The sequence below is a fragment of the Anabrus simplex genome, chromosome 1 (assembly GCF_040414725.1).
Source record: "Anabrus simplex isolate iqAnaSimp1 chromosome 1, ASM4041472v1, whole genome shotgun sequence".
Classification (NCBI taxonomy): Eukaryota; Metazoa; Arthropoda; class Insecta; order Orthoptera; family Tettigoniidae; genus Anabrus; species Anabrus simplex.
Genome location: NC_090265.1, coordinates 1,755,862,484 through 1,755,880,251, shown reverse-complemented (window position 1 = coordinate 1,755,880,251; position 17,768 = coordinate 1,755,862,484). Strand labels below are relative to the sequence as shown.

The following is a 17,768-nucleotide window of genomic DNA, read 5'->3' as shown; positions in this document are numbered from 1 at the left end:
TTCGGTCTGCACATGAATATTCAAGAAGGCTTCTTACAACGTTGATGCAAAACCATTTTTGATAGGTTTCTCTTCTTGCAGTAAACCTGAACAAAATGGTTTTTCATCTCTCATTGTTTTGTCACATATGTTTTAAGCAATGCATTTTAAACAAAGTTTCTCCCTTTAGTTAGACTTCTTTTTAATTAATTTATCCTGTACATTTTTTAGCTCTCCAAGGCACAATTCCTGCATCCTTTACATTAACATATTTACAGCAACAAGGTGGAACATAAGAGGGATAAAGCCACAGATACGATGGCAATTTCTAGTAACCGTTTCCTTGAGCTTTTACTGTCACATCCATAGTTGTTTTACGATCTCCAATTTATAGCCAAATTCCTTCTTGCTTTTATAGCTCATATAAGCTGAATTCAACCTCCAGGGCCTGCATACTGCTTACAACTAAACTACCGACCGGTAGAAGCAGGCGGCTATGACAGCGCCAACATGACGTCAACAGACATTCTCCATAATAAGAAACGTCTAACTATTAGCTACCGCAAAGTTTTCTTTGTGTGATTACTATAATTTCTTGCACACTAACTATTATGGTGAATTTCAGTTATTTCATTCCTGTGTTTACCTCAGCAAACGCGTTATTCAGTACATCTAGTTTTTACAATACAATAGCAAACTCTCGAAAGCGAGTAGCCCGGTCTTCCAGACGGAAGTCCTCTTCATCTGTGAGCCCGTACGTGACTGTACAGACCAATACGGGTGGCACCCACAATTTGCCGCAGTGATGGCAGATAGTCCCACGTGGAGCAGCTATTGTTCTCGTATTTCGATCTTTTTCCTTTCTTTGTTGCCTCTTATCCTTGATTATTCACCTGCGGTTCTCTTTTAAAAGTACTATGCCGCAATGAACTAGTGATCTCTTGTATGAACACTTGAGGACTAAGGTCTCACAGTTGTTAACATGATTGTGGGACATTTTCATGTTAGCCTTAATTATACCCTTAAATCGCTCCTTCTTACTTCCCAAACAATGTTTACCCACTGTTAACAATGAGCAAAACACTTGCTTGGGAATGTAATTATCGGGCAGGCGTATTGCATGTCCATCTAGTATTTATCGGGTCGGTCTCAGGAAGCCAAGGTCGCTAGTAGAGGTAGTCGTATGTTTGGCAGGCAGGAAAAAACAAGCCCGTTCAGCACTCCATGCCGCACAATGTCCGCGGGTAAAAGATTTCTGGTGACTCGTTTAGTCTTTACCCCACAAAATTAATTAAAACTCAGACATGCATCCCTCCAAGAGATTCTGGTTTCTCTGCTATGTGGAAAAGTAAAACAGAACATCGCAATTGAATCAGGCAACCTAAAGAGCATCAAATCAAATTATTTGCAACACGGTAGCTTGAGGCCGTGCGATTATGATGATGATGATGATGATGATGATTATTATTATTATTATTATTATTATTATTATTATTATTATTATTATTATTATTATTATTATTATTATTATTATTATTATTGGTCTGAACGCTGAAAGGCCTAACAGTCTATAATGAAGATTTATATTATTATCGGCGGGACAGGAGTTGGTCCCACAGGGAACAACATTTTCTTTCTCATGTTTCAGACTGGGGACTGTCTTTTGCTACTGAAGTATCATGGTTAAAAGCACATTTTCAATGTTAATTTCCCAGTTTGAACGTGAAATAAATATATTACACATTAAAATGAACTTAAGTCTTAATTAATGCTAAATACATTTTGTAAATATAGGTTAAGGAAATCAACGAATAATTTTGAAAGGGAATCTCAATCCAGGGAGATGAAATCAAAACCCTGAGATATGCCAATGACAGTGTTATTTTATCTGAGTCTGCAAAAGATCTGGAGAAATTGCTGAATGGTACGGACTGAGTCTTGGATAAGGACTACAAGATGAAAATGAATAAGTCCAAAACAAATGCAATGTAGTGCATACGAGCAAAGTCAGGAGATGCAAGTAATATTTGATTAGGAAATTAAGTCTTAAGGGAAGTAGATGAACATTGTTACTTGGATATTAAAATAAGAAACTATGGCAGGAATAAAGAGGACATAAAATCCACACTAGCAAAAGCAAGGAAGGCCTTTCTGAGGAAAAGAAATTTGCTCACTTCAAACATTTCTAAATGAATTAGAAAGATGTTTTTGAAGACTTTCGTCTGCAGCATGGTTCTGTGTTACAGAATAAAGTTGAAGGTGAGGTGGACGGATCGAATCACGAATGAAGAAGAGATTAGAATGGTAGGACACATTTTAAGACACGCAGGACTTGTTCAGTTGGGAGGTATAGGTGGTAAGAACTTTAGGGTAAGAAAGGTATAAATATGACAAGCTGATTAGAGCAAATGTAGGATGCAGCAACTACGTAGAAATGAACAGTTTAGCACAGGATAGGGTGGCAGAGAAAGCTGCATCAAACCAGTCTATGGACTTATGACTAAGACACAACAAATATAGGTTACAGATCTCTTCGTATGGTTATGAGGGTATTTACAGGATGTAAAGGATATGGTGCACAGGTCACTGGTAAGACCACAATTACGGTAGAGTATGGTTTTACTTGATTCGTGAATTGGAAAAGATACAAGGAAAAGGAGCGCGATGTTTTCTGGGTGACTTCCAACAAAATAGTACATACATACATACGTATATTATCATTATAGACTATTATGCCTTTCAGCGTTCAGTCTGCAAGCCTCTGTGAATTTACTACACGTCGCCACAATCATGTATTTTCAACTAGTGCTGTGGCCTTAGTTCTATACCTCTTATCTTTAAATCGTTAGAAACCGAGTCTAACCATCGTCGTCTTGGTCTACCTCTACTTCTCTTACCCTCCATAACAGAGCCCATTATTCTCCTAGGTAAAATATCCTCCTCCATTCGCCTCACATGACCCCACCACCGAAGCCGGTTTATGCGTACAGCTTCATCCATGGAGTTCATTTCTAAATTAGCCTTTATATTCTCATTCCGAGTACCCTCCTACCATTGTTCCCACCTGTTTCTACCAGCAATCATTCTCGCTACTTTCATGTCTGTTACTTCTAACTTATGAATAAGATATCCTGAGTCCACCCAGCTTTCGCTCCCGAAAAGCAAAGTTGGTCTGAAAACAGACCGATGTAAAGATAGTTTCGTCTAGGAGCTGACTTACTTCTTACAGAATACTGTTGATCGCAACTGCTAGCTTACTGCATTACCTTGATTCAATCTCACTTACTATATTACCACCCGGGGAGAACACACAACCTAAATATTTGAAATTATCGACCTGTTCTAGTTTTGTATCACCAATCTGAGATTCAGTTCTGTTGAATTTCTTACCTACTGACATCAATTTAGTCTTCGAAAGGCTAATTTTCATACCATACTCATTGCGCTTATTTTCAAGTTCCAAGGTATTAGACTGCAGGCTTTAGGCACAATCTGCCATTAAGACCAAATCGTCAGCATAGGCCAAACTGCTTACTACATTTCCACCTAACTGAATCCCTCCCTGCCATTTTACACCTTTCAGCAGATGATCCATGTTAACCACGAACAGCAAAGGTGAAAGATTACAGCCTTGTCTAACTCCTGTAAGTACCCTGACCAATAACTCACTCTATCATCAATTCTCACTGAAGCCCAATTGTCAACATAAATGCCTTTGATTGATTTTAATAATCTACCTTTAATTCCATAGTCCCCCAGTATAGTGAACATATTTTCCCTCAGTACCCTGTCATATGCTTTCTCTAGATCTACGAAACATAAACACAACTGCCTATTCCTCTCGTAGCATTTTTCAATTACCTGGCGCATAATGAAAATCTTATCCTGACAGACTCTCTGTGGTTTGAAACCACACTGGTTTTCATCCAATTTCCTCTCAACGACTGATCGCACCCTCCCTTCCAAGATGCCAGTGAACACTTTGCCTGGTATACTAATCAATGAGATACCTCGGTAGTTGTTGCAATCCTTCCTGTTCCCATGCTTATAGATAGGTTCAATTACTGCTTTTGTCCAATCTGAAGGTACCTTACCAACACTCCACGCTAATTTTACTACTCTATGAAGCCATTTCATCCCTGCCTTCCCACTATACTTCACCATTTCAGGTCTAATTTCATCTATTCCTGCTGCCTTATGACAATGGAGTTTATTTACCATCCACTTCCTCAAGCGTAATTTTACTAACATCATTTTACTCCTCCCCATGAGCTCCGTTGTTCGCGACACCACCATGAAGATTTCCTTTTATTTTGAGAAGATTTTCAAAATATTCCCTCCACCCATCCAGTGATTCCCTGGTATGTATTATGGGTTCACCTGAATTACCCAAAACGCTGTTCATTCCCCCCCCCCCTACCCCTTCCCTCCTAAGATTATTACTGTCCAGAAAGGTTTCCCTGCTGCTTGACCTAGCCCTTCCAGGTTATTGCCAAAATCTTCCAACGACTTCTTTTTAGATTCAGCAACTATTTTTTTTTTTCGCTCTGTTTCGTCTGTGTACAATTCCCTGTCTGCATCAGCCCTTGTTTTGAACCACCATTTCTGATAAGCCTTCTTTTTACGTTTATAAGCTGCTCTCACTTCATCCTTCCACCAAGATGTTCGCCTTCACCCATCTTTACACACAGTTGTTCCTAGGCATTCCCTTGCGGTTTCTACTGCAGCATCCCTGTATGCCACCCATTCTCTTTCTATATCCTGAACCTGCTTACTGTCTACTGTTCGAACTTCTCACTAATCATATCCGTGTACTTCTGTCTAATTTCCACATCCTGTAGATTTTCTACCCTTATTCGTTTGCAGACAGATTTCACTTTCTCTACCCTTGGTCTAGAGATACTTAATTCACTACAGATCAGATAGTGGTCTGTATCATCGAAAAATCCCCAGAAAACTCGTAAATTCCTAACAGATTTTCTGAATTCGAAGTCGGTTAAGATATAGTATATTATGGATCTGGTACCCCTAGCCTCCCATGTGTAGCGGTGAATAGCTTTATGCTTGAAGAATTTATTCGTAACAGCTAAACCCATACTAGCAAACGCTTCCCATTCCTATTACCTTCCATATCTTCCCCACATTTACCAATCACCCTTTCGTATCCTTCAATTCTATTTCCAACTCTCGCATTGAAATCGCCCATTAGCACTTCTAGTCTATCCTTGCTTTTCATCCGGACCACGATGTCACTCAATGCTTCATAAAACTTGTCATCGTCATCCTCATCTGCACCCTCACATGGTGAATACACGGACACAATTCTTGTCTAATTCCTCCAACTGACAAATCTACCCACATTCGCTCATTTACGTGCCTAACAGAAACTCTGTTGCGTGCAATGGTATTCCTGATAAACAGACCTACCCCATACTCTGCCATTCCCTTTCTAACACCCGTCAAGTACACTTTATAATCTCCTATCTCTTCCTCGTTATCTCCCATTACCCGAATATCACTTAGTCCTAGCACATCCAGATGCCTCATCTTAGCTAACTCGTCCAGTTCTACATTCTTTCTTCCATAAGCCCCGTTAATATTGATAGCTCCCCATCGAATTCCTTTTCGTTCGCCAAGTTGTTTCCAAGGAGTCCCTCGCCTGTCAAATGGGAGTGGGACTCCGTTACTCCCATAGTTCCGAGGCTTGTTTAAAATGTTCTGAGGTCGGTTAATTCATGAAGCAGGATGCTACCCTACTTACACATAGTCCAAGTGAGGATCTCTCCTCTAACGGTTTATGGACCACCGGTGAATTGTATAGTCCTAGCCGCCTGAGCACAAGGAGGGCCATGACTCAGAATATGTCCGAGATGCCCACACCCATTCCATAGCAACTGTATCCCGACTCTCAGGACCACTTACTAGGCCACTCAGCCGTTGCCCATGGTTCACGAACTAGGACGTGACTACAGTAACCCACACCAGCGTTATGAAAATGTTGCACATTTTTGGCTGTGAAGACTTGCGAGTAAGGAGACGAACAGTTCGACTAAGTGGTATGTTTCGAGCTGTCAGTGGAGAGATGGCTTGGAATGACATTAGTAAATATCAAAAGTAGGAAAGATGTCAAAATGAATGTAAAGTTGGAATTTGAGAGGAAAATTAGGAAGAAAATACTTGTTTATGGAAAAGGGAATTAGAGAGTGGAATATATTTTCGATAAATTCCCAACGCCTTCGGTATAATTTAAGAAAAGGCTTGGTAAACAACGGAAAGGGAATCTGCCTCTTAAGTGATAGCCCTAAATGCAAATCAGTAGTGATTGATCTGTTTCGATTGAATTTGATTTCATTTCATTTCGTTTCATTTTATAAAACAGACGTGTTGCACGAAAACGTCTGGACTTGAGTACTTTATGAGTTTAGCTAAACCATGGAACTGTTAAAATACCTGACCTGATTGTTGTTACTCATTCAGTTAGGATGTGCCTCCTAGATTGCTCCGTGTCATCAACTGCATTGCATGTTGTTGTTGTTGTGTATTCATCTTGGAATAGTGCCAATAGATCTATTAGAGTGTAAATTAGAACTCACTCTGTTCCAGAGTCTTCCGAGTATGTAGAGAAATATCAAGACTACGTAATGCAGTGAGTTTCTCTCATAAGCTGGCCCGCAGGCGCGCCTAGCTTTTCTGCCTCCCGTTGACTCATCACTTTTCGCACAGCACTTCGCTCACTTCATCCGTGCATGTCATGAGATAGCAATTAAAATTAAGATAATTAAAGTTAAAAAATAAAAATTAAGAAAATTAATGATTAAGAATTAAGAAAATAAGCTCGTACCTTATGACAGGAGATGCTGGAAACTATCACCTCCTGTATCCACACTTTTCTGACATCGTCTTAGGAAACTCCGGTTCAGACGCATAAATTTGTCTTCCATCATTGAGGCTATTTCTCACCGTAAATGTTCACCCAGTTTGTCCTTTCTTGCATACACTTTATTTCTTAAGCTCCTCCATAAATAAGCCAAAGGCCGTAGCCGTGTTGAAACACCGGATCCCGTGAGATCTCCGAAGTTAAGCAACATTGGGCGTGGACAATATTTGGATGGGTTGCCACGCGCTGTTGGTGGAGGCAAGGGAGTGGAGGAGCGGAAATAAACTGGCCACCCTCAGGCAAACCTCTGCGGAAGTTCGGACCTGCCTTCGGGCAGAATACACCCTTGCCTTACCATAAATAAAACAGTTAAATATGGGGACCGTGACGGTCATAAGTCCGTACCAATAACATGGTTTAATGTGTCATTATCTGCTTCAATTTTAACATTTTCGTAGTCTGCCATGCTGAGCTCTTCGAAACCCCAGCTTCTTATCCAAGTCGTCTTAGGGATTTTGTAGGCGTATGTTCTAATCTTGTCCGCCTCTGTGGTGTAGTGGTTAGCGTGATTAGCTGCTACCCCCAGAGGTCCGGGTTCGATTCCCGGCTCTGCCACGAAATTTGAAAAGTGGTACGAGGGCTGGAACGGGGTCCACTCAGCCTCGGGAGGTCAACTGAGTAGAGGTGGGTTCGATTCCCACCTCAGCCATCCTCGAAGTGGTTTTCCGTGGTTTCCCACTTCACCTCCAGGCGAATGCCGGGATGGTACCTAACTTAAGGCCACGGCCGCTTCCTTCCCTCATCCTTGCCTATCCCTTCCAATCTTCCCATCCCCCTACAAGGCCCCTGTTCAGCATAGCAGGTGAGGCCGCCTGGGCGAGGTACTGGTCATACTCCCCAGTTGTATCCCCCGACCAAGAGTCTGAATCTCCAGGACACTGCCCTTCAGGCGGTAGAGGTGGGATCCCTCGCTGAGTCCGAGGGAAAAGCCGAACCTGGAGGGTAAACAGATGATGATGATGATGATGATGATGATGATGTTCTAATCTTTCTGCGATTTCATTTACGTTTTCCTCGTTAAGTACACGTTTTCTAACACTCTGCAAAACTCTATTTTGACATAATTATCGTACATAAATACCCTTTCCCCTATCGTGTACACATATCGAGGCATTATGAGAATTATACCCGAAGTAACACTTCAAATCTCGAGAACCGTTCGAACGACAGATCAACACTTCATGCACGATCTAAGCACGGACCTGAACTGCGAAGTGCGGGAATCCCCGATCCGCGTGCTGTCGCTGCGCTGTGTAACGGAAAGTGATGAGTCAACGCGAGGCAGATAAACTGGGTGCGCCTGCCGGCCATCCGATGGGAGAAACTCACTGTATGATTATAACCATTTCTCAATATAACAATAATTCAAAGCCTAAAACGTACGGCATCGAAATCGAGTAATATTAAACTGAAGAAACAAAATTAGCGGCAACCTACTCAAACTCCAGACATTCAACTTCGTAATCAGCTTGTGAACTCAAGATATTAATGATCACCAGCAACTGTCCACTCCTGAAAATGGAATGTAGAATATTAATTAATCTACTTGCACAACTCTGAATAAGCGAAAAATAGGTATATTCTAAACTAGGTGTCGGATTATTGAACAGCTGTAAACCATAGAATTATCAGAAGAAACACCATTACACACTACTCTGTTGAGGCGAAATCCCTTGTAGTATGTCTAAACGGAATATTTTTGGTTAAGCGATATTGCACGAAAATAACTCTCAGACGTTCTCTAAATTTCCATATATTTTTTCCTAAAACAATATCTTTCCGGCATTCCACATGACTGGAAGAAAACTGGCATACATTATAAAGACTAAAATTCTTAAAATTACAGTGTTAATTTGAAATATACTGGCACATTCGGTTTTTTTTAGAACTTGCTTTACGTCGCACCGACACCGATAGGTCTTATGGCGACGATGGGATAGCAAAGGGCTAGGAGTGGGAAGGAAGCGAATGTGGCCTTAAGTAAGGTATTTGCCTGGTGTGGAAATGGGAAACCACGGAATACCACCTTCATGGCTGCTGACAATGGGGTTCGATCCCACTATCTTCCGGAAGCAAGCTCAGAGCTGCGTGACCCTGCACATTAGTTTTAAAGATGACATGCACATTGTAATGCAAAATATTTCTATTATGTACGAGGGTTGTAAATAAAGTAGTGACAATATTGATAGAACGCAATATTTAATGAACTAACAAGTACCATTGCATTCCATTCCTCCAATGACGTCCCCCCGCAAAATCTATTGCCTTTTGCCAAATGTCGGAAGGCCGTTGGGGATCATTGCCAAGGCGTTCTCTGTTGGTGACAGCGACGGAGCGCCTCACTGCATGGCGTACAGATGCCAAGTCAGGAAATCGGCTGCCACAGAGGGATTCCTTCAACTTCAGAAACCGGTCGAATTTACAAGGAATCATGTGTGGTGAGTACGGAGGGTGTTCCATAACCTCCCCATGCCACCGTTGCAGTAAGAGCTTGACATTGTTTGCGATATGACAACGTGCATTATCATGCAACACGGTAGGGGCGATCGTCTCGCAATTAACGTGGACGTTTGCGCCGCGGAGTAGGAATTAGCTACAGTACTGTTGACGATTTGTCTCTCAGGCACATCATGTGTAAGAATGACACACTCTTAACTTGTAGTCGTATGCCACATACAGCTTAAGTTTCACCCGAATGGGTTCCTGTCGAAATTTCTGTGGACATGGCAAACCTGAGTGACACCATTCATTCGATTGGCGCTTTAGCTCTAGTTCTTGGGTTCGTGCCCACGTCTCATCAGTGGCGTTGCAGAAATGCGTCACATTCGTTCCAGTGTCTGTCCAGGCAGAGGCCAGCCAGTGCATACCGGTGCCATTTCTGTACGTCGGTGAGTTGATGTGGAACCCAACGGGGCGCAGTTTTCCTCATGTTAAGGAATTTCTTCAGTACGTGTCACACCGTTTGATGACTGAGACCAAACTTTACAGATAATTCCCGCACAGTTCATCGAAGGTCTACGGAAACGACGTCAATCTCATCTTGAGGAATGGACAGCCGACCTGTGCGGTGCGAATTTTCATTCTCATTTCGACCCGTACGAAAAGACCTGACGCATCGTATAGGGTCCTATATGGTAATGCATTCTTGCCAAAGGCTTCACGTAATCCTTGATAACATTTTGATACATTTTTCCACGGGCCATCTCGATTTTAACGCACGAACGCTGATCGCTTTTTGAAAATATTTTAGAGGGGTGAAATCGACACTCTTCACTTCAACGCCACACAGCAACAACACTCCCAACTGGATGCCTGTCAAATAAACACTGCACATTGACAACAGCGCCCCACGAGACCGCTCCCATATCCTATTTGCGCATGCGCGATCACCTGCGAGGGTCTGGACTACGATGCCACGAATTTATGTGCAGCCCTCGTATCTCATTTTATTCATCTGTAAGAATAATTGCATAATCGCTAATGGGTGTACGTAAGCAAGCCGTACACTTATATCTGTCTACAGGAATGTCATCCAGCTGATGTGACGTGAGAATTCATTTAAACTTTAGTGTATGAAAATTCGTTTCCAAAATTTGATTTGTTGTCTAAAGCGGGGATATTTCTTTCCAGTTCGGCCCTTGGACGTTCGGCTGTTGGGAGAAAATCAACCACTGTCAGCCGGAAATCAGTACGAGGTGGCGTGCCAAGCCGTGGGCTCCCGACCTCCAGCCCGTATCAACTGGTGGAAGGGCGATCAACTCATGGACCGCTCCAGACAAACGGTGAGTGAAACAAACTGAACCTGTACAAGCTCATATTAACATTTAAATACAATAGTGTCCGCCTCTGAGGTGTTGCGGTTAGTGTGATTAGCTGCCACCCTCGGAGGCCTGGGTTCGATTACCGACACTGCCACGAAATTTGAAAAGTGGTACGAGCTCTGGAACTTGGTCCACTCACCCTCGGGAGGTCAACTGAATAGAGGTGGTTCGATTTCCAACTCAGCAGGTCTCGAAGAGGTTTTGCGTGGTTTCCTACTTCTCCTCCAGGAAAATGCCGGCATGGTACCTAACTTACGAACACGGCCGCTTCCTTCCTTCTTTCTTGTCTATCCCTTCCAAACTTCCCATCTCTCCGCACGACTCCTGGTCATCAGAGCAGGCGAGGCCGCCTGGGTGAGACACTGGGCCTCTTTCGCAGCTGTATCCCCGACCCAAAGTCTCACTCTCCTGGGCACTACCCTTGAGGCACTAGAGGTTGGATCTCTCGCCGATTCCGAGGGAAAAACCAACCCTGGAGGGTAAGTGGATTAAGTAAAAAGCAATACAATATTACGATTAATACTGAAATATGTTTTTTTGGATTGTTTGGAGGGTTTATAAAATGGAAAAAACAATGAAGTCATGAATGTCAGATTATTTCCGTGCTCACATTTATGTTACAACTAGTATATAAGCCTCTCTTTGACAGTCGAAATTACTATCTATAAAGAGATTGAAAATTGAAAATGGACTGTTAATATATCTTATGAATAAAAGTTACATTTTCCATATTTTGTACAGCATTCCAATGGAATCAAAACAGGCAATGTAGCGTTTCCTTACAAACCATATTGAGTGCAATTGTAGCTCGGTGATGTATTTTGTCGTCTTTAGATCTGCGTAATCTTGAGAAAGCTATATACAACTGTCCGAAACGAATCACCACCACCGAGCTCGATAGCTGCAGTCGCTTAAGTGCGGCCAGTATCCAGTATTCGGGAGATAGTAGGTTCGAACCCCACTGTCGGCAGCCCTGAAAATGGTTTTCCGTGGTTTCCCATTTTCACACCAGGCAAATGCTGGAGCTGTACCTTAATTAAGGCCACGGCCGCTTCCTTCCCACTCCTAGCCCTTCCCTGTCCCATCGTCTCCATAAGACCTGTCTGTGTCGGTGCGAGGTAAAGCAACTAGCAAAAAAAAAAAAAAAAAAAAGAATCACCACCAACAGCCTACTATTTTGCCTCAGCCTTGTGCCTTTTAACCCTTTGTCCGTAGGCCTCATGACTTTCTGCTACGGTGAGTGTAGTATCACTGTATCTATTTCGATAAGTTATTTTCGCTGACATCACTTATATCTATTTCTACTTGTGCTTATTTGCTAATACTTATTGTTTTGCCGCAACTTCCCACTTAAAACGTTCCTAAATTCGGCTACCACATTGCAGTTGCTCTTTCTTTATTTTGCACACAAAAGAGTTTGCAAAATATATTTTTACCGCTGTTTGGATCAAATGAATTTCGCAAGTCATGCCGCCCCTAAAATGACTGAGCTCATCAATTAGTGCCTCTGAAATAAACGAACCTTGAGTGGAAGGTGACGCATATGTAATAGACTAATATAAGTACTAAACAACATTCTTTAACCCATGGGCAAATAATGCTAATTATTATTATTATTGTTACCGTGTTTTTGCGGTAGGTAGAGGTGAAAGAAGGTGCGGGCTTGAACGGGTCTCAAACTACGGAATCAAAGTTAATGTAAAATTTAACAAGGTTATATTTTCTTTTCAAAATTAAGAAATAACAAGTACGGCAGGTACAGAGTAGCCAAGCAACAAAAGGTGCAATTACAGTATTTACAGTACTTGGGCTTTGAGCCCCGAATTCACACTTCTAGGGCAATTAGCCCAACTTTACTCCAAAATAAGTTTTACCAGAGGGGCAGAAAACCCCATTCATGATCAGGAGCCCTTGCTCCAAATTACACAGAAAAGCCTCCTCGAGGCATACAACACTCAATTTTCAAGAAAGAGCTACTCGCTCTCAAACCTTAAGCCTCTCAAAGGCCACACCAAACTCCACCTTCAAGTTGTTCTCTCAGGACATAGACACAGGGGTAAAATACCCAACCTACTGAGGTCTATTAAGTGAAAAAGGTTAATTACATGACCTCTAAAATAACAATTTGAGAGGAGGCGATCTGCACTCCTAATGTATTTGTTTCAAAACCTAATTTGGCTCTAGGCCACTGATGCAAGGGCTAATCCCATACTACAGAGGTGACTTTAGAAAAGAACAATTTACATTACATTAAGGAAAAATCGGTTGTGAGAAATAAGTTCACCTCAAAGCAAAATGAGTGGGAGCTCGAGAGGGTTAAGCACTCTCTATCCCAATATGCAGTTTAAAAAGAATAGATACTAAGTTTCTTTACATTTTAAGGAAGGTTACATTACGGAAAAACTTCGGACCCGCCCCGAGGGTTAAACTGCTGAGCTAGCAAAGAAAGAAGTTATTAATCGGCCATTACCTTGTTGTTGACCGCTGCCGAAGAAAGAGGCTCTTCCCGCCCCCTGCTATGTACTTTACACACTGAAAGATGGAACAGAAGTGGCGCAGAGACCCAAAAATCAGCAGTTTATATACTCTCGCGGAAATTTCGAGGCGTTTTAGGGAAGAAAACACCCGCCCACAATCACTTTATTGGTTAGGGATAAGCAGCATATTCAAGTTGGGGGAAGATACATCAGATTGGTCAGAAATTAATTAAAGAAATTCGGGATTGGCTAAATACAAAACAAGGGGGAAGAGAGGGGTATACAGCCAACTTAAACAATAACAGAAAGAAATTTAACAAGAAACAAACTTTTGAAATAAAAATTTCTCCAAAAAACAGTTCTTTCACATCGCACTAGGGTGCACCATTGTAGTTTTTCAGTAGTGTCCTCTAGAAGAGAAAGTTCACACTTCTTACTACCGGTAAAACAAAAATACATCGAAAATGACACAGTTCAAAAACTCCAAAATTTCCAGATAGTGACATCTTCTGAGAAAGTAGAAAATTAATACCGTAGATAAAGTTCAGACTTCCTCCAGCAGAGGAGTTTCAACTGGCGCACATTTTAAATAGCGGCGTGGAGGTGTACCGCCCGGTACAATTATTATTAGTATTATTATTATTATTATTATTATTATTATTATTATTATTATTATTATTATTATTATTATTATTATTATTATTGTTACTAGTGAGGTATGGCTACGAAGTGTTTACATCAATTTACATTAGTATTATTATTTACGTAGTTATGTCCAGACTTTATTTGGTATAAATCACGATCATGTCATTTGTGAGGTTATGTCATGAAACATCTGCCGTATATATATATATATTACGATTAATATATAATATATATATGAATATAAAAACCAAACTCCATGGCACTACAGCCCTTGAAGGGCCTTGGCCTACCAAGCGACCGCTGCTCAGCCCGAAAGCCTGCAGATTACGAGGTCTCGTGTGGTCAGTACTATGAATCCTCTCGGCCGTTATTCTTGACTTTCTAGACCGAGGCCGCTGTCTCACCGTCAGATAATTCCTCAATTCTAATCATGTAGGCTGAGTGGACCTCGAACCAGCCCTCAGGTCCAGTGAAAATCCCTGAACTGGCCGGGAATAGAACCGTGGGCCACCGAGTCAGAGGCAGACACGCTACCCCTACACCACGGGGCTGGCATATATTAATATGAGCTTATTTAATGTAAGGACACGTAATTCATAGTATATAATTTATTATTACCTGTATATATGATGTATAATCCAATGTAACATTGTGCAACACACTGTAATAAGTCCAGTACAATGTAATGCACGACTAGATTTATGTAAAAAGTTTTTTACATTGTAACTAGGCTATTGAAAACTCGAATTTACGAGAAAATATGTTGTGTCATATTCTTCTAGAAGCCTGGCCAGGCAACGTATATAAAGAGGCAGTCATGATGGTAGAGGGGAGTTGTTTGATGAGACTTGTGTGAAAGTCGTGTTAGCCAAGTGTTTGAGGTTAAGTATATGAACTGATTTTGTTGGGTTGGTAGTTGACATGCAACTGTTGCAGTCTCTCCTTATTGTTCGTAGTAGTGTTTTGTTTGTCAAGATGGCAGTTCATTAGTGCGTGCGCTTGGAAGATGTAAATTCAATTTGTAAATGAATAATGTACACTACTGACAGCATTTTGTGCGTATTTGTGAAGAACATCAAAGGTGTTCCGTAGCTGAAGCAATCTCAAGAAATGTTCCCTCAATGTAAAACCACCATTGACTTGGGTCTTAAACTTTGTGTGATAAAAATCTAATTCGTGTTCATGGCAGTAAGATATTTGACATTGCAATGCATACTTAAGAACAATTTTAAAACGTTTTCACATTAATAAGTCTTATAGACACTGCTCGTCAGCCCTCGCGAAAATGTGGTCGTGCGTCGAATTGCCTTTTACCTTGGTAATTCAACATGCATAGCATTTATCTAGGGTGAGGTAACCCGAATGGGAAGTTAAGCAAGAATCTGGCCACTAGCAACACTTCAAGTCCAAATGAAAACGAAATCGACTACCGGCCAGAGAGGATACAGAGATTGAACTCGTGAGCTTAGATAGAAGAAGCTAAATCTTCAGCCTCCGACACTGGTTAACAATATAAGTTGCTTCATCAGACCAATCAAATTTTCTACACGTAAGATATCAAATAACCTTGTATTATAGCACATATGTGTTGGAATTAGACATCGTCGATCTCATTAGCCAGGCTTCCTTGGGAATTCTTTGGACCTCTCAATGAACAACTTTCTGTAACTTTATTATTGTAACATATCCTTGATATTCCAAACTTCTGTGGATATAAATACCTTATCCATATTTTCTATGCCCCCAACTCTCTTTATTCCTATTTCAATTCTTATCTTTTATGAGTTATTAACCTCTCTTTCAATGCTCTCGGTTTTCATGAAAAATTATCATTGGAGCATATATTCGGTCTGTTGCGGTGTACTCCGACAAAACCTAGACAGCAAGAGGCTGGAAGCGTTAGAAAATATGTTTGACAAGGAAAAGGACGCCGAGGAGTTAGACAATTTACAAAAGAGAAGGCAGCTGCTGAGTCAGATGAGAGTAAGTCCGTTTGCGTGGATAGGCAGTGCATTTCGGCATGGCGATTCGATGGTTGAAGTAAAATACCAGGCAAACGCCTCTGATGGAGATCAAGAAAAACTTTTGTGAATACATAACGTACCTTACGAAGCTCTGAAGAGGCGAAGCGTAGACAGATAGATAGATAGATAGATAGATAGATAGATATATCGATAGATAGATAGATAGATAGATAGATAGATAGATAGATAGATAGATAGATAGATAGATAGATAGATTTATCACCAACAGGTTATTTGCTCAATTACAGACGATTCAATAAAACATAATATACAACAAATACACCTTAAAAAAATAACACTAATCTCCTAAAATAATAACCAAATTTAAAATAAATTTAGAGACCTTTATATACGCATATTTACAACATCATTAAAAATAAATAAATGAAAATGAAACTCCTTAAATTATTGGCATGTCTAAAATATATCTAGAGACATTTACATACATATAATTTGATATCTTACATAGAGGACCTTACATTCATGAGGTCGTTAAGGAACATCTAATTTTAGACCGGGGGTGGGGGTGAGTGATAAACGTCCAGAGATTCACCCACCTCATTCAGTGAGGTTCAATACGGAGGCAAACTGGGAAGACATATAACAGAGGTAAACCAGTCGTGAGACTGAATACCTGCCGTTGACGGCAACGAATATCCTCCCACGCTTAATTAATCTGATGATCTACTCATTTTCTATTTTTTAACATTCGGTCAAGAAAATACCAGATCTGGAGCAAAATTTCTCTGGATATAGCAGCGCATAGTGAGCCATTTGTGATGAATATGAGTACTATTTCATCAAATGGTTTCATTCACAAGGTACCCCCATAAGATATCATATCTACTTATCAAGACCGTGAATGCATCGATCTAAATCGTCTTTCATTTTTTCTTTCTTTCTTTCTTTGCGTTCTACCTACGGTTACTATGTACCAGAAAAAATAGCTGCTTTGCTGGTTAGTCTTTTCTTATCCTCCCATTCGCTAAGACTCCCCCTCCTTTCATCTGAGCAGATGATCTTCGCCCTTATAAGTGGTTTATCAAGGAACCCTTTGAATCCTTCAACTTTCAGTCGAAACTCCACTTTATTCCATATCTCTTCTTTAATGTATTCCTAACCTCGTGTATGCTTTTTCTTATATCATCAGTCCATTTTGTGGTCAACCTTAGCTTGGCGGTATGATTGAAGATCTCCTTCGTCAGTCCACGTTGCTCATTCTGTCTGGCATATTGGTTTCTTGATCCAAGTGGTCCCGGGTTTAATTCCCGGTGGGTCTGGTATTTTAACCTTCATTGGTTAAGCCCTCTGGCTCGGTAGTTTGAGTGATCTTCAACATTAGATTTCATCCTTAGTAGGGTCTCATAGGTCAACTCTGAAGACCTCCATTAGGCCTGTTCGAGGCCACATGTTTATTAATTATACAATCTGAGGAGGTTCCCATAGAGCATAAATATTCTCTTATGTGGTTCATCTGTAATCTTCTACACCATTTTGTATAGACATTCACTTTTCTTCTTATTCCACCTGTTCTTTTCTCTGGTCTGAAGATTTTCATTCACATTTCCTATCTTTTTCCTTTTTATTGTTGAAAACATTTTTAGCGGATAAAAAACGTAAAATTAAGCAATGTTGTGAATTTTGCCGAAAGTTGACGGCTTAAAGGACCGGAAACTTTCAAAGCTGTGAGCCTTGTATAGTTCTATGAAAAGAAAAAAGAAAATTTCGAAAATCGCTTGTTGCCTAAATGCAGTTTCGGAAAAAACAGCCTAAAATCACTTGTTTCTTTACTCGTTACCTGTTTTATTCAAATCCTAGCCAAACTTTCTTATTTACATAATGCCTTGGTTCAATATCCTCCGACGGTTTTTGAGTTTTGAAAAAT

The 17,768-nt window shown here is 40.8% G+C and overlaps 1 protein-coding gene across 1 annotated transcript in view; it reads left to right on the top strand.

Moving 5' to 3' along the window:
- LOC136864369 (nephrin-like) overlaps positions 1–17,768 on the top strand; it is a 1,091,365-nt gene that overhangs the window by 828,532 nt on the left and 245,065 nt on the right. The window contains exon 5 of the mRNA XM_068226722.1: positions 10,547–10,698. Within this exon, the coding sequence (XP_068082823.1) occupies positions 10,547–10,698 (152 nt within the window). The remainder of the gene's footprint in view (positions 1–10,546; positions 10,699–17,768) is intronic.